We start from the raw sequence: 27,315 nt of genomic DNA on the forward strand, positions 1-27,315 counted from the left end.
TACTACGTTAAAGGCACGTTATAACTGCACGTTGTTGTTGTTCTAACTGTGGGTTCCTCAGACGCAACTGATTTTTTTTTTGTCGAATATTTCAATGTTTTTCAGACTGTTAACATTCACATGCAATATCATCATAAGCAAATTATAAAAAAAAAAATCTTCATTCAAAATAAATGGTGATGAGTGATACATCAGGATTTTCAGCAAAGTAAACACTTTCATACGACATTTCTTGGAGACAGGTAGTTTTGAAGAAATAAAAAACACACCATGTTTTCTTCATTTAAAAAAAATTACAAATATGCATTCTGTGTAATTTTCTGAGTCATTGAATTTATCAAACAGCTGGGCATACTTCTTTGCAAGGCTGTCTGTCGGGACCAAGGAGGAGAGGGTGAGGGTGAGGGCTCTCGTTTGATCACCGTGTGGATTAGGCCACGACCCTTGAACTGCAGTGGGAGTTTATAGGCCTCCTGACCAGGCCCCTTGCCCTGGACGGGGCGGCGTGACACAGCCTGAGCCTGCGGACGTTCCACGGGTTGATTGCTGCCGGCGCAGCGGGAGTGGGCGGCGGCCCTCTGTGGACTGAAGTGCACCACATCTCGCTCGTGCTTGGGCGACCTGTCAAGACCACAGGCCCTGTCCGCCCTCCACGGGCCGCCGCCCTTGGCCGCGCTGCTTCCGCAGAATGGAGCCGGCAGGAGGGCCGTCAGCTTGTCGCAGGGCGGAAACCGCTCCGGCGTGTCGGGATCGCACTTCAGCTGCGGCTGCCCCGGGAAGCTGGCTGCCGTCTTTCCCCCCATTGGGGCGGGCTTGATGGACCAGCTGGTCTTCTCTTGCCCGTCGATCACGTATGCCCGTGCGTTGGCGTGTCCTCCGCCCTCGGCCCACAGACGACTCGGAGACCCCATGGGCCCGTCCAGTCCGTTGCGCGGGTCGGGGTGGTATTCGCTTTTGACGTGCACCCCGTGGAACATTTCCGCGCTGTCGCAGTACCCCGCGGGAGGCTCCGCCGGCCTTCGAGAGACGAGATCAGCGACCGGCCCGGCCTCGTGCGACTTGCAGCTCTGCGCCGGGTAGGCCTGCGGGTCAGCATAATGCGAGGTGCAGTAGTAGGGCTGGGTCTGCTCCAGCCCCTCCCCGACCCCACCGAAGCTCTGGGCTACGTTCTGAAAGCTGGGGGCCTGCGCGTCAGCCCGAAGCTGGGGCTCGGAGAGCAGTCGACTTCTGCCACAGGAGGGTTTAGCCACCCTAACGGAAATGTCACTCATCCTCTCCGCAGATCTCGGCGGAGCCCTGGAGTATTCTGATAGCCACAAATCATCCGCCATGGAAACCTTTGGGGCCCTGGGAAATGAGGTGCAGAAATTGAGTGGCTCATTATGACTGACGCCACCATCGTTTCTAATGGGTTCATACTTCTCCTCTCTTGCTCCTTCTTTTGCTAGCTGCTGCTCATACAGGTGTTTATACTGCAGAGATGTATCATTGCAGTCGCTATACACTAGTCGGTCACTGCTGTCTGCTTGGCCAGGATCTGATTGCTTCCTCAGATGCTCGTCCTTGGACCCTTCTGCATCCCTGTGGAGAATGAGAAACATTATTGTGGCATAGGAGCATAGGAATATTCAGCCCCTCGAGCCTGTTCCGCCATTCAATTAGATCATAGCTGTTCCGTATCTTAGCTCCATCTACCCATCTTGGTTCCGTAACCCTTAATACCCTTGCCTAACAAAAATCTATCAATCTCAGTTTTGAAATTTTCAATTGACCCCCAGCCTCAACAGCCTTTTTTTTGGGGGGGTGGGGAAAGAGAGTTCCAGATTTCCGCTATCCTTTGTGTGAAGAAGTGCTTCCTGACATCACCCCTGAACAGCCTAGCTCTAATTTTAAGGTTATGCCCCCTTTGTTCTGGACTCTTCCTCCGGAGGAAATAGTTTCTCCCTATCTACCTTATCAAATCCTTTAATCATCTTAAACACCTCAATTGGATCACCCCTTAATCTTCTATATTCAAGGGAATACAAGCCTAGTCTATGAAACCTGTCCTCATAACTTAACCCTTTTAGCCCCAGTATCATTCTGGTGAATCTACACTGCACCCCCTCCAAGGCCAATATATCCTTCCAGAGATGCAGTGCCCAGAACTGAACACAGTCTCCAGATGGGGTCTAATCAGAGCTCTGCACAGCTGTAACATAACTTCCACCCCTTTGTATTCCAGCCCTCATGAAATAAAGGCCAACATTTAATTATGATGTGGAGATGCCGGTGATGGACTGGGGTTGACAATTGTAAACAATTTTACAACACCAAGTTATAGTCCAGCAATTTTATTTTAAATTCACAAGCTTTCGGAGGCTTCCTCCTTCGTCAGGTAAATGTTCAGGAGCTCCTTGAAGTCTACGCATTTATACATCACAGAACAATACATGGTGTTTACAGACTGCCCCTGCAACTGCCCGTTGCCAAGGCAATCACCGTGTTCAGACAGAGAGGTGTCACCTGCAGAACCCCCGAATACACATTCAACAAAAAAACAAACAGGAAAAAAAACAGAGAGAGGCAGAAACATCCGGAAGGCAGAGAAAGCCAGCAAATGACCCATTATATTAAAAATAGATAACATTTGTTCACTGGTGGGGTAACGTGTAGCTTGACATGAACCCAAGATCCCGGTTGAGGCCGTCCTCATGGGTGCGGAACTTGGCTATCAATTTCTGCTCGACGATTTTGCGTTGTCGTGTGTCTCGAAGGCCGCCTTGGAGTACGCTTACCCGAAGGTCGGTGGATGAATGTCCATGACTGCTGAAGTGTTCCCCGACTGGGAGGGAACCCTCCTGTTTGGCGATTGTTGCGCGGTGTCCGTTCATCCGTTGTCGCAGCGTCTGCATGGTCTCGCCAATGTACCATGCTCTGGGGCATCCTTTCCTGCAACGTATGAGGTAGACAACGTTGGCCGAGTCACAGGAGTATGAACCATGCACCTGGTGGGTGGTGTCCTCTCGTGTGATGGTGGTATCTGTGTCGATGATCTGGCATGTCTTGCAGAGGTTACCGTGGCAGGGTTGTGTGGTGTCGTGGACGCTGTTCTCTTGAAAGCTAGGTAATTTGCTGCGAACGATGGTCTGTTTGAGGTTGGGTGGCTGTTTAAAGGCGAGTAGTGGAGGTGTGGGGATGGCCATAGCGAGGTGTTTGTCCTCATTGATGACATGTTGAAGGCTGCGGAGAACATGGCGTAGTTTCTCCGCTCCGGGGAAGTACTGGACGACAAAGGGTACTCTGTTGGTTGCGTCCCGTGTTGGTCTCCTGAGGAGGTCTATGCGATTTTTTGCTGTGGCCCGTCAGAACTGTCGATCGATGAGTCGAGCGTCATATCCCGTTCTTACTAGGGCGTCTTTCAGCGTCTGTAGGTGTCCATCGCGTTCCTCCTCGTCTGAGCAGACCCTATGTATTCGCAGGGCCTGTCCATAGGGGATGGCCTCTTTGACGTGGTTAGGGTGGAAGCTGGAAAAGTGGAGCATCGTGAGGTTGTCCGTGGGCTTGCGGTAGAGTGAGAACCTCTAAGGTTCTCACAAAGAGAACCTCTAAGGTGGTGCATGTATGCAATGGAAGCTGGTTCTTCCTTTGATTTCCCTGCGGTAGAGTGAGAACCTTTGTGAGAACCTCTCTGGATACATCGAGGGCATCCTGAAACCCATCGTACAGGGAGCCCCCAGCTTCTGTCGCGACACTACAGACTTCCTACAAAAACTCAGTACCCACGGACCAGTTGAACCAGGAACACTTCTCACCACGATGGACGTCTCGGCACTATACACCAGTATCCCCCACGATGACGGCATCGCTGCGACAGCATCAATACTCAACACCAACAACAGCCAATCTCCGGAAGCCATCCTACAACTCATCCGCTTCATCCTGGATCACAATGTCTTCACCTTCGATAACCAGTTCTTTACCCAAACACACGGAACAGCCATGGGGACCAAATTCGCACCCCAATACGCCAACATTTTCATGCACAAGTTCGAGCAGGACTTCTTCACTGCACAAGACCTCCAACCAACACTATACACCAGATACATCGACGACATTTTCTTTCTATGGACCCACGGCAAGGAATCACTAAAGAGACTACACGATAACATCAACAAGTTCCATCCCACCATCAAGCTCACCATGGACTACTCCTCAGAATCAGTTTCTTTCTTGGACACACGAATCTCCATCAAAGACGGGCACCTCAGCACCTCACTCTACCGCAAGCCCACGGACAACCTCACGATGCTCCACTTTTCCAGCTTCCACCCTAACCACGTCAAAGAGGCCATCCCCTATGGACAGGCCCTGCGAATACACAGGGTCTGCTCAGACGAGGAGGAACGCGATGGACACCTACAGACGCTGAAAGACGCCCTAGTAAGAACGGGATATGACGCTCGACTCATCGATCGACAGTTCCGACGGGCCACAGCAAAAAATCGCATAGACCTCCTCAGGAGACCAACACGGGACGCAACCAACAGAGTACCCTTTGTCGTCCAGTACTTCCCCGGAGCGGAGAAACTACGCCATGTTCTCCGCAGCCTTCAACATGTCATCAATGAGGACAAACACCTCGCTATGGCCATCCCCACACCTCCACTACTCGCCTTTAAACAGCCACCCAACCTCAAACAGACCATCGTTCGCAGCAAATTACCTAGCTTTCAAGAGAACAGCGTCCACGACACCACACAACCCTGCCACGGTAACCTCTGCAAGACATGCCAGATCATCGACACAGATACCACCATCACACGAGAGGACACCACCCACCAGGTGCATGGTTCATACTCCTGTGACTCGGCCAACGTTGTCTACCTCATACGTTGCAGGAAAGGATGCCCCAGAGCATGGTACATTGGCGAGACCATGCAGACGCTGCGACAACGGATGAACGGACACCGCGCAACAATCGCCAAACAGGAGGGTTCCCTCCCAGTCGGGGAACACTTCAGCAGTCATGGACATTCATCCACCGACCTTCGGGTAAGCGTACTCCAAGGCGGCCTTCGAGACACACGACAACGCAAAATCGTCGAGCAGAAATTGATAGCCAAGTTCCGCACCCATGAGGACGGCCTCAACCGGGATCTTGGGTTCATGTCACGCTACACGTTACCCCACCAGTGAACAAATGTTATCTATTTTTAATATAATGGGTCATTTGCTGGCTTTCTCTGCCTTCCGGATGTTTCTGCCTCTCTCTGTTTTTTTTCCTGTTTGTTTTTTTGTTGAATGTGTATTCGGGGGTTCTGCAGGTGACACCTCTCTGTCTGAACACGGTGATTGCCTTGGCAACGGGCAGTTGCAGGGGCAGTCTGTAAACACCATGTATTGTTCTGTGATGTATAAATGCGTAGACTTCAAGGAGCTCCTGAACATTTACCTGACGAAGGAGGAAGCCTCCGAAAGCTTGTGAATTTAAAATAAAATTGCTGGACTATAACTTGGTGTTGTAAAATTGTTTACAACATTTAATTAGCCATAGCATGCTTTGAAGCACTGTCCCCACCACTTAAAAGGTCCATGTTTAAAACAGACAGTCGCTTATATCGGCCAAAAAGCGATAACCGATATACACTTGCATTAACGTCAATTTGAAAGTTTCGTTTTAAGTGCTGTTTATTTTGGGCAGAAACAGCTGTGCTTAATCACGAGTTCTCACCTCGTTAAGGTGCACTGAATGCAAGAACAAACACAAATAAATAACACCTCGTTAAGATCCAATTACTGTTTGTGTACTTAAATCCTTCTAATCCTCTCTAAGTGGTGTGGTTGTATTAAGCACTGACTGCAGTTTAAATAAAGCTGCAGGTCAGAGTGGAGCTGGAAACAACTGAGCAAAAGAATAATCTTGTTATATTGTAGAGTACTGTAATAGTGCTACCCCTTTATACCGGCCATCGTGTATAGTGACCGTTGTAAGTGGTGGGGACTGTAATACCTTATACCAATGCAAGTTAGAATAGCACCTCACCTCGAATCACACCATCCAGTCAGGAGTGCCCACCATCTAGTTGAAGCCATTTACTGTTAATGCCAATGGATTTATTTCGCAGTCTGAGAATTTGGAAAGAGTTTAAGAATTTTCAGGAATAGGGAAACCGGGTAGAAATTGGAGACCGCCCGAGACCGGATATGATTCCGACAGCACGCAGTGGGGGCGAGCCAGAATGGAGAGGCCCGAGGTCCTTCCTCATAATTCAGGCAAGCTGCGGGCACCCGTTGAATGCCCCCAACCCAGTCTGACCAATTCTGGCCAGCGCCGAAACCCACACGTAAGTCTGCAGGGAGGAGTTAATGGAGATCGGGAGCAGGGGGGGAGGGACGACGGCGAGGGCAAGCCAGCAGCGGCCCGCAATTGTTTTGCGGAGCCAGGAAGAGCACTCCTGCTCCGTCCGACTCCACAAGAAACAACATTTCTCAAAGTTCCGGGGCCTTTTTATGAGCAGCCTCCAGAGGTCCCTTAAGGACCGTGGGTGGATTTGAGTGCTCAAACTCCGACTAGTGTAACCGAATTTGGGAATCCGGGTCGGAAATGGGCACTGGAGCCTCATATCAATATTGGCTGAGCTGGATAGATTTTTGTTAGGTAAGGACACCAAGGGATATGAAGCAAAGTTGAGAAAATGGAGTTGGGGTACAGATCAGCCATGATCTCATTGAATTGGCAGAACAAGGGGCTGAATGGCCTACTCCTGTTCCTAATGTTCCCGTGTGTTTCAGGTGCTATCCTCTGCTTCACACGCATTGCTGGCATTTTGCTTGCCGACATGTAACCGTCCACTGGCCAAAAAACTTTTAAATCAATCTTAACCGAAGAAAGTGATGCCAATGAAGGAATAGAATACACCTTTAAGGCATGAACAGTGATCTAGATAGCTGGTGTGCAGAGGCCTGAGGTGAGGAAGAGCTATAACAGGTCATGAGAAAGTATGGAATGAAAGAATGTTATTTGGCCCATCAAGCCCACTTCTATCACACACCTACAATCCACCCTATCATGAATTTTGCCCCACTCATTTAATTTCCTCAGGGAAAATGTTGTAAAATTTCCCCTCCCTGCCCCACCAAGACAGCTGAGTAATATTCACTTATCTCACATCTTCGCATTGCAACCCTGGCCTGTCAGAACCAGGAAAGTGAAGGAGAGAAAGAGAGTGAAAGAGGGAGAGACTGTGCAGGGCAAGAGATGGGGAGAGTGTTATTCACACCATGACTTGCTGCTCTCGAAAACTAACATGCCTCATTGTGTGGCAGGCGCCCTGTACACTTGTGGGGGTGGGGGGGTTGACTCAGTGCCTGCTCTCTGCCAATGATGATCGATGAGTGTTAAAGATCTAGGGTCATATCAAAGACCATTTAATAAAAACCACAACAACAACATGCATCTACACAGCATAGGAAATAGGAAAAAATGTCCCAGTGTGCTTCACAGAGGCCTGAGGAAAAACAAAATAATAACAAAACCACAAAATAAACAAAAGGCCTGTAATTTCAGTGCTGCCACTAGGGGCTGCCAACCCTTCCAGATTGCCCTGTGGTCTCCAGGAATTGTAGATTAATCTCCCACACACTGCTGCGAGCAACCCAGGAACAAAATCATAAGAGCATTAACAAAAATTGCGTGTTTCTTTCATTTTCTTTGAACAATATTGTTATAATGTATGAGTGTGTGACAACCTGTTGTGTCTGAAGAACAATTCCAATAAAAATATTCAAAAAATAGGTAACTTACTTGAGGGCCTCCTGAGGCACTGCGGCATATTCTGGGGACTTGTTTCTGTAGGGCAGATGGCCATTAGTTTGGAGCCAAACACACTGGCCATCCTTTGTGAGGACTCTGAAGACTGTGAGACCATTTTCTCCAGAGTTCATCACTGTTTGAGGGAACATGAAACATGGAGGTCAGTTTATTGACACACATGACCTGCTTTACTCCGTTCAGCGTTCCTATACATAACCATTTTGTGAAATTTAACACTATGGATCGCGGACCAGATATTCCAACTTACTTCGTATTTGGTTCTCCGTGCAGTACAGCATGTCCGTGAAGTGGAGGTAGTGGCAACCCGATCTTGCCCTTAGCCCTGCGTCTGACCATCCCTCAGCTGCTTTGCCCCTGGGTGCAACAAAATGGTGTCATTGCATCACAAAGGGGTGGAAGTTATGTTAGTTATAAAAAGTTCTGGTTAGACCCCATCTATAGTACTACATTCAGTTCTCCGCACCGCACCTCAGGAAGGATACATTGGCCTTGGAGGGAATGCAGCACAGATTCACCAGAATGACACCGGGGGCTAAAAGGGTTCAATTATGAGGACAGGTTGTATAGACTAGGCTTGTAGTCCCTTGAATATAAAAGATTAAGGAGTGATCTAATTGAGGTGTTTATGATGATTAAAGAATTTGATAGGGTAAATAGAGAGAAACTATTTCCCCTGGTGGGAGAGTCCAGAACAAGGTGCCATAACCTTAAAATTAGAGCTAGGCTGTTCAGGGGTGATGTCAGGAAGCATTTCTTTACACAAAGAGTAGCGGAAACCTGGGACGCTCTCCCCCAAAAAGCTGTTGAGGCTGGGGGTCAATTGAAAAATTTCAAAACTGAGATGGATAGATTTTTGTTAGGCAAGGGTATTAAGGCGGGTAAATCAGCCGTGATCTAATTGAATGGCAGAACAGGCTCGGGGGCTGAACGGTCTTCTCCTGTTCCTATGTTCCAAAATGGAAAGGAATTTGTACCCTCTGGGGCCGGAACTCAGGGATCCTGACTCCTAGCCATCTGCAGCCATGGACGCCAACTTCCCAAGATGGGGTTGTTAGCGCGTTGGAGGCAGATGCGTCATGGGTGCCCGCCAAGGGGAAGGGAAAACAGTGCGCAGCCGTTCCATTCAGAGAGCCTGTTGACCCTTGCTGGGCCAAAGAAAACCTGTCTCTGAGGGTTCTTCAGCTCCGAGGAAATCCCGAGCTCTGGTACAGTAAGCAATCGATCTCCTTTTAGCTCTGGGGCCTCCACGAGACCCACACCAGCTCTGTTGCGATTCAGGTACTCTCCACATAATCTTCCACGGGTCACGCTTCCTATGAGGCAAAACGTGACTTCATTGGAGTAAGTGCCCCCAGAATGAACAAAGAATTTCTGCTGCTAATAATTCACTGGATATACTGTGAGATGCCTCAAGCCCGCTGGATCTCTTCGTTAGATGGACAAATAAAACTCAGATAAGAGCATAAGAACGTAAGAAATAGGAGCAGGAATAGGCCATACGGTCCCTCGAGCCTGCTTTGCAATTCAATCAGATCATGGCTGATCTTCAACCTCAACTCCACTTTCCCCGTATCCCTTCATTCCCCTAGAGTCCAAAAATCTATCGATCTCAACCTTGAATATATTCAATGACTGAGCATTCACAGCCCTCTGGGGTAGAGAATTCCAAAGATTCGCAACCCTCTGAGTGAAGAAATTCCTCCTCATCTCAGTTTTAAATGGCCGACCCCTTATTCTGCGATAATACCCTCTAGTTCTAGACTCTCAGCATCTATCTGTCAAGCCCCCTCAGAATCTTATATGTTTCAAAGAGATTACCTCTCATTCTTCTAAACTCCAGAGAGTATAGACCCATTTGACTCGACCTCTCCTCATAGGACAGTCCTCTTATCCCAGGAATTAATCTAGTGAATCTTCGTTGCACCGCCTCTAAGGCAAGTATATCCTTCCTCAGATAAGGAGACCAAAACTCTGTGCAGTACTCCTAGTGAGGTCTCACCAAAGCCCTGTACAATTGTAGTAAGATTTCCTTACTCTTGTACTCCAACTCCCTCGCAATAAAGGCCAACATGCCATTTGCCTTCCTAATTGCCTGCTGTACCTGCATGCTAGTTTTGTGTGTTTCTTGTACCAGGACACCAACATTTAATAGTTTCTCACCATTTAAAAATATTTTCTAATATTTTTCTATTCTTCCTACCAAAGTGAATAACCTCACATTTCCCCATATTATACTCCATCTGCCACCTTCTTGCCCACTCACTTAACCTGTCTCTATCCCTTTGCAGACTCCTTGTGTCCTCCTCACATCTTACTTTCTCACCTAGCTTTGTATTGTCAGCAAACTTGGATATATTACACTCAGTCCCTTCATCCAAGTCATTAATATAGATTGTAATAGCTGAGGCCCAAGCACCGATCCTTGCGGTACCCCACTAGTTACAGCCTGCTAGCCTGAAAATGACCCGTTTATCCCTACTCTCTGTTTTCTGTCCATTAACCAATCCTCTATCCATGCTAATATGTTAACCCCAACCCTATGAGCTCTTGTGTAACAACCTCTTATGTGGCACCTTATCGAAAGCCTTTTGAAAATCCAAATATACTACATCCACTGGTTCCCCTTTATCTACCCTGCTAGTTACATCCTCAAAAAACTCTAATAAATTTGTCAAACACAATTTCCCTTTCATAAAACCATGTTGACTCGGCCTAATCATATTATAATTTTCTAAGTGCCCTGTTACCACTTCCTTAATAATGGATTCCAACATTTTCCTGACGACTGATGTCAGGCTAACTGGCCTTTAGTTCCCTGTTTTCTCTCCCCCTCCTTTCTTGAATAGCGGGGTTACATTTGCCACCTTCCAATCCAAACGGGCACTGTTTTAGAATCTAGGGAATTCTGGAAGATCACAACCAATGCATCCACTATCTCTGCAGCCTCCTCTTTTAGAACCCTAGGATGTAGGCCATCAGGTCCAGGGGATTTACCGGCTTTAGTCCCATTAGTTTCTCAAGTACTTTTTCTCTACTGATAATAATTACTTTAAGTTCCTCACTCTCATTTACCCCTTGGTTCCCCACAATTTCTGGTATGTTTTTTGTGCCTTCTACTGTGAAGACAGATACAAAATATTTGTTTAACTCATCTGCCATTTCCTGATTCCCCATTATAATTTCTTCTGTCTCAGTCTCTGAGGGACCAACGTTTACTGTTGCTACTCTCTTCTCTTTTACATACTTGTAGAAGCTCTTACAATCCATTTTTATATTTCTTGCTAGTTTACTTTCATATTCTATTTTCTCCCTTTTTATCAATTTTTTGGTGGTCCTTTGCTGGTTTCTAAAACTCTCCCAATCCTCAGGCTTACTATTTTTGGCAACATTATAGGCCTCTTCTTTTAATCTAATTAACTTCTTTAGTTAGCCACAGGTGGATCACTTTTCCTATGGAGTTTTTATTTCTCAATGGAATGTATGTTTGTTGAGAACATTGAAATGTCCCTTTAAATGTTTGTCATTGCTTTTCAACTGTCATACCCTTTAATGTAATTTCCCAATCTACCTTAGCCAACTCTCCCCTCATACCTATGTAATTGGCTTTATTTCAATTTAAGACTCTAATTTCAGACTTAAATATGTCACTCTCAAACACAATGTGAAATTCTATCATATTATGATCACTCTTCCCCAGAGGATCCTTTACTGTGAGATTACTAATTAACCCTGTCTCATTACACAACACAAGATCTAAAATAGCCTGTTCCCTGGTTGGTTCCATGACGTATTGCTCTAGGAAACCATCTCGAATGCATTCCATGAACTCGTCCTCCAAACTACCTTTGCCAATTTGATTTGCCCAGTCTATATGAAGATTAAAGTCCCCCATGATTACTGCAATACCTTTGTTACAAGCTCCTATTATTTCATGATTAATACTCTGTCCAATGGTATAGCTACTATTCGGGGGCCTATAAACTACTCCCACCAGTGTTTTCTGCCCTTTGTTATTTCTTATTTCCACCCATACTGATTCTACATCCTGATCTTCCGAGCCAAGATCCTTTCTCACTACTGTCCTTATGCCATCCTTTATTATCAGGGCTACACCCCCATCTTTTCCATTCTGACTGTCTTTTCTAAATGTCACGTACCCTGGAATATTTAGTTCCCAATCTTGGTCACTTTGCAACCATGTCTCTGTAATGGCTACTAGATCAAACCCATTTATCTCTATTTGTGTAACTATTTAATCGATCTTGTTATGACTGCTCCATGCATTAAGATAAAGAGCCTTTAATTTTGACTTTTTACCATTTCTTTCCTGCCTTGACCTTACTTTTTGATGCTCTATTATTGGTAAACGCTCTGTCCCTTCCTGCCACACTCTGCTTATCTTCAACCAGATCACTACACTGCTTTGTTGCCTTGACTTTACTCATTATATTTCTAAATTTCCCCACACCTGACCCCTCCCCCTTCTTTTTAGTTTAAAGCCCCATCTACAGCCCTAGTTATTCGATTCGCCAGATTTCAACAACTTGCATTTATGACGTGCCTTTAACGTAGTAAAACGTCCCAAGGTGCTTCACAGGAGTGATTATCAAACAAAATTTGACACCGAGCCACATAAGGAGATATTGGACAGGTGACAAAAAGCTTGGTCAAAAAGGTATGCTTTAAGGAACATCTTTAAAGGAGAGAGCTGTAGAGAGGCAGAGACGTTTAAGAAGGGAATTCCCAGGGCCTAGACAGCTGAAGGCACGGCCGCCAATGGTGCAGAGAAGAAAATCAGGGATCCGCAAGAGGCCAAAATTGGGGGAGCACAGAGATCTCGTAGCTATAAACGATGAATCAGATTAATCGAGAAATAAAGTGAGTAGAAGCAGGAGCAAAACAGTGCAGATTTCACTTTTACTTAAACTTACAGCGTATGTTTTATTGCTAAATTTAAATCTGAGATAGATAGCTTTTTGGCAACCAAAGGTATTAAGGGATATGGGCCAAAGACAGGTATATGGAGTTAGATCACAGATCAGCCATAATCTTATCAAATGGCGGAGCAGGCTCGAGGGGCTGAATGGCCTGCTCCTGTTCCTATGTTCCAAAACAATAAAAAAAATCTCCAAGTAGAATGGTTGTTGGGCTTTGCAGCTTTTCATTTATGGGATAATAAAAGGGATTTACATGTGTGTGTAATTCCAAAATTCTACCAACAGATGGTGATGTTGGACTTTGTAAAGTGCTTTGCGAATAGTTCAGTGCAAATCATAGAATCATAAAAAGTTATGGCACAGAAGGAGGCCATTCGGACCATTGTGCCCGTGCTGGCCGAAAAAGTGCTATCCAGCTTAATTCCACTTTCCAGCACTTGGTCCGTAACCCTGCAGATTACGGCACTTCAAGTACATATCTAAGTGCTTTTTAAATGAGTTCAGAGTTTCTGCCTCTACCACCTTTCAAGGCAGCGAGTTCCAACTCCCACCACCCACTGGGTGAAAACATTTCTCCTCAGCTCCACTCTAATCCTTCTACCAATTACTTTAAATCTATGCCCCCTGGTCACTGACCCCTATGCTAAGGGAAATAGGTCCTTCCTATCCACTCTATCTAGTCCCGCCATCATTTTAGATACCTCAATTAAATCTCCCCTCAACCTCCTTTGTTCCAAAGAAAACAAACCCAGCCTATCCAATCTTTTCTCATAGCTAAAATTCTCCAGCCCTGGCAATATCCTCGTAAATCTCCTCTGTACCCTCTCTAGTGCAATCACATCATTCCTGTAATGTGGTGACCAGAACTGTACGCAGTACTCAAGCTGTGGCCTAACCAATGATTTATACAGTTCTAACATAACCTCCCATCTCTTATATTCAATACCTCAGCTAATAAAGGAAAGTATCCTGTATGCTTTTTTAACCACCTTATCTACCTGTCCTGCTACATTCAGGGATCTGTGGACATGCACTCCAAGGTCCCTTTGTTCCTCTACAACTCTCAGTATCCTCCCATTTATTGTGTACTCCCTTGCCTTGTTTGCCCTCCCCAAATGCATTACCTCACACTTCTCTGGATTGAATTCCATTTGCCACTTTTCTGCCCACCTGACCAGTCCTTTGATATCTTCCTGCAAACTACAGCTTTCTTCCTCACTATCAACCGCATGGCCAATTTTTGTAATATCTGCAAACTTTTTGATCAAGCCCTCCACATTCAAATCCAAATCATTAATATATACCACAAAAAGCAAGGGACACTGGGCGCTAAATTGTGCTCTGTAGTGCCCGTTGTTTCAGCGCAACACGGCCTCTCTGACATCCAAGATGGCGTCTTGGATGCGCACGCGTGTTTCCAGCGTGACGTGCACCAGACGCCATCTTGGTATAGGAGTTACCGCAGGCACAGATAACGAACACTGGAATCATGTAAGGTAGGGAGAAAATGGATACAATCAGTGTGCAATGCTGATTTAAAGTGATAGACACCATTCTGGGACTTAATGCTCAACTCAACGCACAGTCTTAATCCCGACCGTCTGAACGTGTCTTAAGAGTACCTGGAGGACCCCCAACCAGTGCTATTTAAAGGGGCCAAGCAGGATTTACAGATTAGTGGCTGGATTATTGCTTCTAGCTGCCGAGACATTTGTAACTGTTTTTGGAGGTCTCCTAGACTTGAATACTAGGACTAGGGGACATAGGCTAACATTTAGAGCCAGGAGTGAAATTAGGAAATGCTTCTACATGCAAAGGGTGGGAGACGTTTGGAACGCTCTTCAGCAGACGGCAGTTGACGCTCGCTTACTTGTGAATGTTAAATCTGAGATTGATCGATTTCTGTGAACCAAGAGTATTAAGGGATATGGGGCTAAGGCGGGTATATGGAGTTAGGTCACAGGTCCACCATGATGTCACTGAATGGTGGAATTGGCTCGAAGGGCTAAATGCCACTGCCACTTGCTGCCTTTTGATATGAGCCACCTTCTCCTGCAAGGAAGTGTGTCTGGGTGATGTGCCTGTCATGGTTGAAAAGCTGCCAGTGTGTGGCCTGTGAGTTGTGGGTGGGCGGCTTGAAACAGTGGTAATGTGTAAGGGTGAGAGGAAGCATCTGATTGGAACAGTTGAGTATTGATGGAAAGCGTTTGTTGGTATGTGGGGGATGGGGGGTGCAGTACATGGTGCAGTTGGTAGGATACGCCACTTGACAGTTGACCTCACTCACCTTGACCACTCATGTCAAAGCATTGAACTTCTTCCTGCACTGCATCCATGTTCATGATGCTGTGCGCCTGGCATGGACTTCACCCCCCGCTGCCTCCCACTGCCTTTTGGGTACATGTCTGGAGGGCCTCTTGTCTGCCCCTCCCACTGAAGATATACGATGTCCCTCCTTCTGTCCACCTCTTGCATCAAGGTCTCTAGTGCATCAACAGAGAACCTTGGTGCATGAACTCTCGCAGGCCTCGTACAAACTCAGTTGGGCAGATTGGTGAGGTCTGGCTTGCAGATTGGAGGATATGGGATTTAGTAGTGCACAACCTTCATTCAATGTTTTAACATAACTCATCAGTGTGTAAACATAGGGATGGGACCTGCATCTGTGTTTTACGTGTGTGATGTCTGATCTCCATTCAGACTCTGTGCAGACAATAGACTGTTATTTTCAGCAAATAATATGTACCAGCTACCTTTAAGAGATTTCTAAGACACATCCTCCCTTTAAGAGATTGGGCTCCCCCTGCTGGTAGAAAGTGCGAATTGCATTGAATCGAAGCGCAAGGCCCGGAATGGAATGCTGATTGCAGGCGAGTCCTCAGGCTGGCTGAAACTCTCGTCCTGCCTGCGCAGGGTTCATTGGGCATGGGGTACTAGCGCATCACGCTACCTGCGCCCAAAATGGCCCTTTTCCAATTTCTACCTCATGGTACCGAGTCTTGCGGGACCCCACTGAAAACCTCCTTCCAGTCGCAAAAACACCCATCAACCATTACCCAATATTTTGATGGAAGGGAGTGACTGTGGACTGAATGCTGAACTTGGGACAAAAACAGAGAATGTTAGAAACACTCACTTAGGAAGCATTTGTGGAGGGAACAGCCAAGTTGACGTTTTGTATTTGGACCCTTCGCTGAAACTGAATTTGGTTTTGTCCCTATGAACAAACAAAATTTCTGCTTCCAGTCATCAGTCAGCTCATTGGCCAAGTAATCGCATCTGATTTACTCTGACGTAAACGTGAGCAGGACAAGCAAGAAAAAAGAGCAGGAATTCTTAAGAATGCAGGGTCCGACTTCAACATCTCCAACAAGAGAGGGTCTAACCACCTCCCCTTGACATTCAACGGCATTACCATCGCCGAATCCCCCACCATCAACATCCTGGGGGTCACCATTGACCAGAAACTTAACTGGACCAGCCATATAAATACTGTGGCTACAAGAGCAGGCCAGAGGCTGGGTATTCTGCAGTGAGTGACTCACCTCCTGACTCCCCAAAGCCTTTCCACCATCGACAAGGCACAAGTCAGGAGTGTGATGGAATACTCTCCACTTGCCTGGATGAGTGCAGCTCCAACAACACTCAAGAAGCTCAACACCATCCAGGACAAAGCAGCCCGCTTGATTGGCACCCCATCCAGCACCCTAAACATTCACTCCCTTCACCACCAGCGCACCATGGCTGCAGTGTGTACCATCGACAGGATGCACTGCAGCAACTCACCAAGGCTTCTTCGACAGCACCTCCCAAACCCGCGACCTCTACCACCTAGAAGGACAAGGGCAGCAGGCACATGGGAACAACACCACCTGCACGTTCCCCTACAAGTCACACACCATCCCGACTTGGAAATATATCGCCGTTCCTTCATCTTCGCTGGGTCAAAATCCTGGAACTCCCTTCCTAACAGCACTGTGGGAGAATCTTCACCACATGGACTGCAGCAGTTCAAGGCGGCGGCTCACCACCACCTTCTCAAGGGCAATTAGGGATGGGCAATAAATGCTGGCCTCGCCAGCGACGCCCACATCCCATGAACGAATAATAAAAAAAAATTAATAGCCAGCAGAGAAAACACCCTTTTTGGTTTTGCTCTTGGATTTATCACGGTCCAAAGACTGGTTGAGGTCTTTTATTGCAGAATTCGCCTTGTACAAGTTTAGACACTTATAGTTGGGCTATCACCTCCCCTCAAGACAGAAGCAATGTTATAAAAGTTGCTCTCATTTAGTTCAGAGTTCTATGTTTATACTTGGAACACAAGAGCTGCTTGTAACTGGATCGCAACATCGTCAGAATTCCAATACTTTCTCATACGTTGACATTTGAAAATAAAAGCTATACGTCTATTCTTACATTCCCTTCATTAAAGTGGTATCAAGTTTGTTGCCCAGCAGAGACCCAACCACATGGGAACAGGAGGAGGCCATTCAGCCCCTTGAGCCTGTTCCGCCATTCAATCAAATCATGGCTGATCTATGGCTCAACTCCATTTACCCGCCTTTGATTCATATCCCTTAATACCCCGACCCAAGATAAGTCTATCAATCTCAGTCTTGAAAATTTTGAGTCAGACCTTCTGCTCGTCCCTACCACTCCCCCTCACCACCCCTACCCCACCCGCTTCACCAACTCACCTCTCCCCCACCCGCCCCTCCTCCCCCCACACCATCGCTCTCCCCATCAAAACCCCTCCCCACCCCCTCCCCCATGCCGCCCCTTCCCCTACCCCACCCCCTCCACCAACTCACCTCTCCCCCACCCTCCCTCCTCCCCCCACACTATCGCTCTCCCCATCAAAACCCCTTCCCACCACCTCCCCCACGCCACCCCCTCATCCACCACACCCCCACCACCGCCTCACTCCTCCCTCCCCCTCCCCCTCCACACTCCTCCCCCACCCGACTCCCTGCCCACCCCCTTCTCCCATCTCACCCCACACTAACCCCTCGCCCCACCCTACCCTGTCCCCTACCCCACCTCTAAGTGGAGGGAGTGAGGAGGGGGGTGAGAAGGGGGCTGAGGAGGAGGAGGGGATGAAGAAGTGAGGAGGGAGAGGTGGGTTGAGATGAGGGTAAGGACTGGGTGAGGAGGGAGTGAGGATCTTTGTTTTCCTGGAGTAGAGCAACTTCGCTTTGCCTGTAACTGAGATCAGTGGAGGTGGGCAACGGGGAGTGGGGAGGGGGGACAGGAAACCCAAAATGGTGAGTCTTCAGTGGGCAGTAACACTTAGCACATTGTACTGACTTGAAGCCGAGGAACTTTGTGTTTTCATTTAGTTCCTGAGTGTCTGCTGCATCCAGAGTGGTTTGACCAATATACAGGGGTACGGTAGTGTAGTGGTTATGTTACTGGGCCAATAATCCAGGGAACGTGAGTTCAAATCCTACCAGTTTGAGAATTTGAGTTTAGTTTAAAAAATCTGGAAATCATAAACTGAGATCAGTAAAAGTGACATCAACGTGGTTGATTCTGAAGTGGCCTAGCAAGCCACTCACTTGTATCAAACCACTAGCAGTTCAAGACGAACGCCCACCACCAGGGTAATTAATCATGGGCAATAAATGTTGGTCTTGCCAGTGACGCCCATATTCCAAAAATGAATATATATACTAAAAAAAAATCTAGGGGGCATTTATCTAGAACAGTGTCGTCCAATATGTTAGCCACATGTAAGTATTTGGGAATCCAGATGTTGCTAATTGCATTTCTGATTGGTAAATAAAAAATGATTTATAGACACTGTCGTTGGGCCTGTGATTTTTTTTTTATTATTCATTCTCGGAATGCAGGTGTCGCTAGCAAGGCCGGCATTTATTGCCCATCCCTCCTTGCCCTGAGTAACGTTTTGATACCACTGAGTGGCTTGTTTGGCCACTTCAGAGGGCAGCTAAAAGTCAACCACATTGGTGTGGGACTGGAGTCACATATAGACCCAGACCGGGTAAGGACGGCAGGTTTCCTTCCCTAAAGGACATTAGTGAACCAGCTGGGTTTTTGGGACATTCCTTTTTACTGCCACCAACTTTTTATTTCAGATTTTTAAAAACTGAATTCAAATTGTCAAACTGCTATGGTGGGATTATGAACTCACCTTCTCTGGATTTCTAGTTCAGTAATATTACCCCTACATTATCGAACCCAACTCAATACTGATATTCGCATGGCGTGTGCATGTAAACTTTAACCTTTTTGTGCGTTTGTTGGGAAAATGTTAAGAGGCAAAGCAGAGAGTTTTTTGATTGTTGTGGCTGCTTTACTTCTTTGGTCACTGAATGGCGGTAGATGCTTGTTAAGTAAATATATACACGTGACGTACATTTACCTGCATTGTGTGTGTATGCAAATCAACTATTTCTATTGGACAACACTGATCTAAGAGCACCTCAAAACATCTAGTGCAATTCCTGCTCTCAATAACTTTCTTATTATTGCCCTGCCTCTCAATAACTAAAACCCACTTCAAAGAATCTTACAGCACAGAAGGAGGCCATTCAGCACTTTACCAGCTCATTGAAAGAGCTATCCATTAGTCCCACTCTCTCCTGCTCTTTCCCCACCGTCCTGCAAATTTTTCTGCTTCAAGTATTTATCCAATTCCCTTTTGAAAGTTACTATTGAATCTGCTTTCGCCACCCTTTCAGGCAGTGCATTCCAGAGTTGGGTTCGATAATGTAGGGGTAATATTACAGGGAGAGGTTAGACAGACTGGGACTTTATTCCCTGGAGAGTAGGAGGTTAAGGGGTGATCTTATAGAAGTCTATAAAATAATGAGGGGCATAGATAAGGTCGATAGTCAAAATCTTTTCCCAAAGGTAGGGGAGTCTATAACGAGGGGGCACAGATTTAAGGTGAGAGGGGAGAGATACAAAAGGATCCAGAGGGGCAATTTTTTCACTCAAAGGGTGGTGAGTGTCTGGAACGAGCTGCCAGAGGCAGTAGTAGAGGCGGGTACAATTTTGTCTTTTAAAAAGCATTTGGACAGTTACATGGGGAAGATGGGTATCGAGGGATATGGGCCAAGTGCAGGCAATTGGGACTAGCTTAGTGGTATAAACTGGGCGACATGGACATGTTGGGCCGAAGGGCCTGTTTCCATGTTGTAACTTCTATGATTCTATGATTCTATATATAGCCATGATCTTATCAGATCAGCCATGATCTTATTAAATGGCGGAGCAGGCTCGAAGGGCCGATTGGCCTACTCCTGCTCCTATTTCTTATATCGCCGTTCCTTCATCGTCGCTGGGTCAAAATCCTGGAACTCCCTTCCTAACAGCACTGTGGGAGAACCTTCACCACACGGACTGCAGCAGTTCAAGAAGCCGGCTCACCACCAGCAATTAGGGATGGGGAAATAAATGCTGGCCTCGCCAGTGACGCCCACATCCCATGAACAGATAAAAAAAAGGTACAGCACAGGAAGGGGCCATTCGGCCAGCTCTTAGAAAGGGCTATCCAATTAGTCCCGTTCCTCTGCTCTTTCCCCATAGCCCTGTAAATTTTGTCCCTTGAAGTATTTATCCAATTCCCTTTTGAAAGTTACTATTGAATCTGCTTCCTGTCAGGCAATGCATTCCAGATCGTTACAGCTCACTGCTGTAAAAAAAAGTTTCCTCATGTCGCCTCTTTTGCCGATCACTTTAAATCTGTGTCGTCTCATTACCGACACTTCTTACACTGGAAACAATTTCTCCTTATTTACTCTGTCAAAACCGTTCATGATTTTGAACACCTCTATCAAATCTCCCCTTAACCCTCTCTGTTCTAAGGAGCTCAACCCCAGCTTCTCCAGTCTTTCCACATAACTGAAACCCCTCATCCCTGGTACCATTCTAGTAAATCTCTTCTGCACCTTCTCTAAGGCCTTCACAGCCTTCCTAAAGTGTGGTGCCCAGAATTGAACACAATAATCCAGCTGAGGCCTAACCAGTGTTTTATAAATGTTCAGCATAACTTCCTTGCTTTTGTACTTTATGCCTTTATTAATAAAGCCCAGGATCCCATATGCTTTTTGAACAGCCTTCTCAACTTGTCCTGCCACCTTCAAAGATTTGTGTAAGTGCACCCCCAGGTCTCTCTGTTCCTGCACCTACTCAAAATTGTACCTTTTAGTTTATATTGCCTCTCCTCATTTATCCTACTTCTCTGCGTTAAATTTCATCTGCCATGTCTCTGCCCATTTCACCAGTCTGTCTATGTCCTCCTGAAGTCTGTTACTATCCTCCACATTGTTTACTTCATTTCTGAGTTTTGTTTCATCTGCAAACTTTGAAATTATACCCTCTATACCCAAGTCCAGGTTATTAATATACATCAAAAAGAGCAGTGGTCCTAATACTGACCCCTGGGGGTATATTTCCCTCCAGTCTGAAAAACAACCAATCACCATTACTCTCTGCTTTCTGTCTCTTAGCCAATTTTGTATCCACGCTGCCACTGTCCCTTTAATCCCATGGGCTTTAATTTTACTAACAAGTCTATTATGTGGTACTTTATCAAATGCTTTTTGAAAGTCCATATACACAACATCAACCGCACTACCCTCATCAACCCTCTCCGTTACTTCATCAAAGAACTCAATCAAGTTAGTCAAACACTATTTTCCTTTAACAAATCCGTGCTGGCTTTCATTTATTAGCTCATACTTTTCCAAGTACCAATTAATTTTGTCCCGGATCATTGTCTCTAAAAGTTTCCCGACCACTGACGTTAGGCTGACTGGCCTGTAGTTGCCTGGTTTATCCCTCTTCCTTTTTTGAACAGGGGTGTAACATTTGCAATCCTCCAGTCCTCCGGCACCGACCCCATATCTAAGGAGGATTGGAAGATTGTGGCCAGAGCCTCCGCAATTTCCACCCTTACTTCCCTCAGTAACCTAGGATGCATCACATCTGGACCGGGTGACTTTTCTACTTTGAGTCGTGCCAATCTTTTAAATACCTCCTCTTTATCTATTTTTATCCTCTCCAATATTGCTACTACCTCCTCCTTTACTGCTACAATGGCAGTATCCTCTTCTCTAGTGAAGAGAGATGCAAAGTATTCATTTAGTGCAAGAGCCATGCCCTCTGCCTCCACAAGAAGATCTTCTTGTTCCTAGTCGTCCCACGCTTTTTTTGACTACCCTTTTACTATTTATATGTTCATAAAAGACTTTTGGGTTCCCTTTTATGTTAGCCGCTAATTTATTCTCATAGGGGGAAAAAATTGGATGGGGCCGTTTTTGGGCGTAGTTAGCATGATGTGCTATTACCCCATGCCCAATGGCAGGACGCAAGTTTCAGCCTACTCGAGGACTCACCTGCAATCAGCATTCCATTCCAGACCTTGCACATGGAATCAATGCAATTTGCACTTTCCACCACCTGAGGGAGCTCAATCTCTTAAAGGGAGGATGTTTCTTAGAAATCTCTTAAAGGTAGCTGGTACCTGTTATTTGCTGAAAATAACAGTCTACTGTCTGCACGGAGTCTGAAAAGAGATCAGACATCGCACACATAAAACACAGATGCAGGTCCCAGCCCTATGTTTACACACTGATGAGTTATGTTAAAACATTGAATAAAGGTTACGCACTATTAAATCCCACATCCTCCAATCTGCACACCAGACCTCACCAATCTGCCGATCTGAGTTTGTACCAGGCCTGCGAGAGTGCATACACCAAGGTTCTCTGCTGATGCAATAGAGACCTTGATGCAAGAGGTGGACAGAAGGAGGGAATACTATATCCGCGGGGAGTGGGGTGGGGGTGGGGAGGGCAAGAAGCCCTCCAGACATATATCCAAAAGGCAGTGGGAGGCAGCGGGGGATGAAGTCAATGCCAGGCGCACAGCATCATGAACATGGATGCCGTGCAGGAAGAAGTTCAATGCTTTGACATGAGTGGTCAAGGTGAGTGAGGTCAACTGTCAAGTGGCGTCTCCTACCAACTGCACCACACACTACACCCCCATCACCCACATACCAACAAACTCTTTCCATTAGTACTCAACTCTTACAACCAGATGTTTTCCCTCACCCTTACACATTACCACTGTTTCAAGCCACAACTCACAGGCCACACATACTGGCAGCTATTCAACCATGACAGGCACGCTTTCTTGCAGGAGAAGGTGGCGCAAATCAAGAGGCAGCAAGTGGCAGTGGCATTTAGCCTGTCGACCCTGTTCCGCCCTTCAATGAGATCATGGTGGACCTGTGACCTAACTCCATATACCCGTCTTAGCCCCATAATCCCTTTATACCGTTGGTTCACAGAAATCTATCAATCCCAGATTTAACGTTCACAAGTGAGTTAGCATCAACTGTCGTCTGCAGAAGAGCGTTCCAAACGTCTCCCACCCTTTGTGTATAGAAGTATTTTCTAACTTCACTCCTGCACGTCCTGGCTCTAAAGGTTTGGCTATGTCCCGGCGTCCTAGTATTCAAGTGTAGGAGACCTCCAAAAACAGTTACAAATGTCTCGGCAGCTAGAAGCAATAATCCAGCCACTAACCTGTAAGTCCTGCATGGTCCCTTTAAATAGCGCCGTTGGGGGGTCCTCCAGGCACTCTAAGACACGTTCAGATGGTCGGGGTTACGACTGTGCATTGAGTTGAGCGTTAAGTCCCAAAATGGTGTCTTTCACTTTAAATCAACGTTGCAAACTGAATTAAGCCGTTTTCTCCCTACTTTACATGATCCCAGCTTGTGTTATCTGCCCCCGCTTTAACTTTTATACCAAGATGGTACCTGGTGCACGTCACGCTGGAAACATGTGTGCGCATCCAAGACGCCATCTTGGATGTCGGAGAGGCCGTGTCGCGCCGAAACAACGGGTGCTACATGGCCCAATTTAGTGCCCAACCGCTCTCTTTGTCCCTCTTATTCCCTTTTTTAGATCGCTGTACTTTCTGAATTCAGCCTGGTTCTCTACTGTATTATGAACCTTACATTCGTCATAAGCCTCCTTTCTATGTTTCATTTTAATCTCTATATCTTTCGTCATCCAGGGAGTTCTAGCTTTGGATGCCCATGCTTTCCCCCTCATGGGAATGTATCTACTCTGTAACCGAACAACTCCTCCTTGAAGACCTCCCATTGTTCAATTGCTGTCTTGTCTACCAATTTTTGATTATAATCCACCTGGGCAAGATCCCTTTTAACTCACTGAAATTTGCCCTCCTCCAGTTAAACATTTTCACATTTGATTGTTCCTTGTCCTTTTCCATAACTATTCTAAACCTAATGATATTATGATCACTGTTCCCCAAATGCTCCCCCACTGAAACATGCTTCACCTGCCCCACTTCATTCCCCAGAACCAGATCCAGCACTTTTCAGATCATTCTAAGATGATGGAGGCGGGGATCCCACCACTTACTTCACATCGAGCGTCACGGGGCTGAGGTCGAGCCTGTGCTTGGTCTTGAGCAGCAAGTCCTTTAGCTTCATCTCGCCAATGGGTGGGAGCAGCAGGGGCACGGCAATACAGAACAGGCCCAGCTGTGGTGGAAGGGTGGCACCAGACCCGGCTTTCTTCCTCTGTCCGTGGATGTACTTCAGTCTGCCTTGGAACTGCATCGTCTGTGGTGGGGGTGGAGGGTGGTGAAGAAAGGAGGTTAAACAACCAGAGCAAAAAGTATTGAACGCAAAGTCTGATGACAGGTTTGTTACTGTGAGGAAACTAGGTTTGTATTCCCTTGAGTTTAGAAGGGGTAACCTAGTCGAGGTGTTTCAGATGATTAATGGATTTGATAGGGTAGATAGAGAGAAACTATTTCCACTGGTTGGGGAATCATAATGACCTCTTTGATGGCAGTTGTGGATCTCGCCTCAGGGGGATGGGGATGGTTCCAGGCTAAGGGGGCCATTAAATCATCTTTCATGGGGTTCGGTTGGGGGGAGGGGGGAAAGGGGGGGGGGCGGGGAGAACCCAGCTGCCTCTTGAAACTGGCAGACGCCGGCTGACCGATTTTCAGGCCTATGGGGGAAGGCTGGAAACCAAGGGTTGCCTGTAGTGAAGCGGGTGCCTGGTAGGTGTGTGCAAATGACAAGATCACCCCCTGACCCTCCGTGCTTGGGTGGGGTCAGTGGTGGAGGCTCCCAGCGAGGACGATTAGCGGTGTAATCACTGGGATCATGACCCCCCATGATGGATTTTCGCAGCCCAGACAAGTGCAAACTAAATAAAAACTAAAACTTGGTTAGACGACACTTGGAGCAATGTGAACATTTCTAGTCTCCATATTCTAAAAAGGATATAGAGGCATTGGAGAAAGTCCAAAAACAATTTACAAGGATGATACAAGAACTGAGAGGCTATAACTATCAGGAAACACTGAACAGGCTGGGGCTCTTTTCTCTAGAAATGAGAAGGCTGAGCGGTGACCTAACAGAGATCTTTAAGATTATGAAGGGGTTCGATAGGGTAGACGTAGAAAAGGTGTTTCCACTTATGGGGGAGTCCAAAATTTGGGTTCATAAATATAAGATAGACATTAATAAATCCAATAAGGAATTCAGGAGAAACTTCTTTACCCATAGAGTGGTTAGAATGCACTACCACCGGCAGTAGTTGAGGCGAATAGCATAGATGCAATTAAGGGGAAGCTAGATAAGTATATGAGGGAGAAAGGAATAGAAGGTTCTGTTGATAGGGTTAGATGAAGAGGGGTGGGAGGTGGCTCGTGTGGAGCATAAACACCGGCAAAGACCATGGTCCCCAACGTGGCAAATACCTGATCTCAGCCATGTTTTCAGGGGTAGGCAACAAGTAGAGGGAGGAGGCATTGGAGAAATGAAAGAACTGCTGTCAATGATAATTTAATCTTTTGAATCTCAAATCAGCTGATGGGCGATAACTTTCTCTTGAGCTCTTGCCTCAACAGTTTACGTACCAGGAATCCCGACGTGCTATCTAACAGGCAACGCACTCGGATGATGAAACAACGGTTCAAGAACGGAGAAAACTCTGGTGGCAGAATCTTAGGGTCCTGAACTTTGAAAGAACCCGGATACTCGTCACCTGAAATTGGACGAGGCAAAGGTATCTTTAGAATTATGAAACTCTCGCCAAAACATCAAGTCGACAATGATATTCAGTGCAACAGATATAGCAATAAATGGGTCAACAGGAGACACTAGGTAGCCCAATACACCTTGGAGCCCTGAAAAGAAAGAACTTGCATTTTATATAGCGCCTTATCAGATATTTCAGAAAGTTCCAAAGTGCTTCACATCGAGTGAAGCGTAATCGGCATTGCTAGGTAGATGAACGCAGCATCCATTTTGCAAGCAGCGAAGATGCTGTTGGTTGAGGGAAGAATGTTGGCCAGGGCAAAGGGAGAACTCCCCCTGCTCTTCTTCAGATAAATGTAAGGAGTCGCACAACACCAGGTTACAGTACAACAGCTTTATTTGAAATCACAAGCTTTCGGAGCTTTGCTCCTTTGTCAGGTGAAGTGCAGTACTGAGGGAGTACTGCACTGTCAGAGGAGCAAAGCTCCGAAAGCTTGTGATTTCAAATAAAGCTGTTGGACTATAACCTGGTGTTGTGCGACTCCTTACATTTGTCCACCCCAGTCCATCACCGGCATCTCCACATCACTTCTTCAGATAGTCCTACGGGATCTTTAACATCCACCTGAACAGTCAGATGAGACTTCAGCTTACTATCCCATCTGAAAGACAGCACCTCCGACAGTGCAGCACTCTCTCAGCACTGTAGTGGAGCGTCAGCCTAGATTATGTGCTCAAGTCCTGGAGTGGGGCTTGAACCCACACTTTGTGACTCAGAGTCCAGGGTGCCATGAACTGAGCCAAGCTGACATTTACGGAAAGTTTAGTTGAAGTCCCATTTTGGTGTTCCAAATTTAGCTGGGCTGTGTGAATTTGAGATTTAAACAATCTAAACAATACCAGCATTTCCTCAGAATTAAAAGGAATGTTAATTCCACTTAATAATAAACTTTATTTATCTACCCCCTCCATTAAAAAACATTCCCAAAGGTTTTAGAAAGAAAGAAAGAACTTGCATTTATATAGCGCCTTTCATGACCTCAGGACGTCCCAAAGAGCTTCACAGCCACTGAAGTACTTTTGAAGCGTAGTCACTGTTGTAATGTAGGAAATGTAGCAGCCAAATTGAGCACAGCAAGGTCCCACAAACAGCAATGTGATAATGATCAGATGATCTGTTTTGGTATGTTGGTTGTGGGGTAAATATTGTCCAGAACACTAGGGAGAACTCTCCTGCTCTTCAGCGAATAGTGCCATGGGATCTTTAACATCCACCTCAGGGGTCAGACGGGGCCTCGATTTAGCATCTCATCTAAAAGATGGCACCTCCGACAGTGCAGCACTCCCTCAGTACTGCACTGGAATGTCAGCCTGGATTATGTGCTCAAGTCTCCGGAGTGGGAATTGGACCCACAATCTTCTGACTCAGAGGCGAGAGTGCTACCAAACTGAGCCATGGCTGACACCTGAGTAGAGTTATTAATCTGACAAAG

The 27,315-nt window shown here is 46.4% G+C and overlaps 1 protein-coding gene and 1 long non-coding RNA gene across 2 annotated transcripts in view; one reads left to right on the forward strand and one right to left on the reverse strand.

Moving 5' to 3' along the window:
• The window catches only part of LOC137335479 (uncharacterized), a 65,103-nt gene that overhangs the window by 18,244 nt on the left and 19,544 nt on the right, over window positions 1–27,315 (forward strand). Inside the window, exon 3 of the long non-coding RNA XR_010966430.1 lies at window positions 25,678–25,850. This is a non-coding gene — a long non-coding RNA (uncharacterized lncRNA). The remainder of the gene's footprint in view (window positions 1–25,677; window positions 25,851–27,315) is intronic.
• LOC137335465 (uncharacterized) lies at window positions 249–25,819 on the reverse strand. The gene is made up of 5 exons (XM_068000819.1): window positions 25,702–25,819; window positions 24,186–24,388; window positions 8,064–8,170; window positions 7,787–7,928; window positions 249–1,581 (listed from the first exon to the last, which is right to left on the reverse strand). The coding sequence occupies exons 2-5, from the start codon at window positions 24,383–24,385 to the stop codon at window positions 294–296; spliced, it is 1,737 nt and encodes a 578-aa protein (XP_067856920.1). The 5' UTR covers window positions 24,386–24,388; window positions 25,702–25,819; the 3' UTR covers window positions 249–293.

Source organism: Heptranchias perlo, chromosome 2 (genome assembly GCF_035084215.1).
Source record: "Heptranchias perlo isolate sHepPer1 chromosome 2, sHepPer1.hap1, whole genome shotgun sequence".
NCBI lineage: Eukaryota > Metazoa > Chordata > Chondrichthyes > Hexanchiformes > Hexanchidae > Heptranchias > Heptranchias perlo.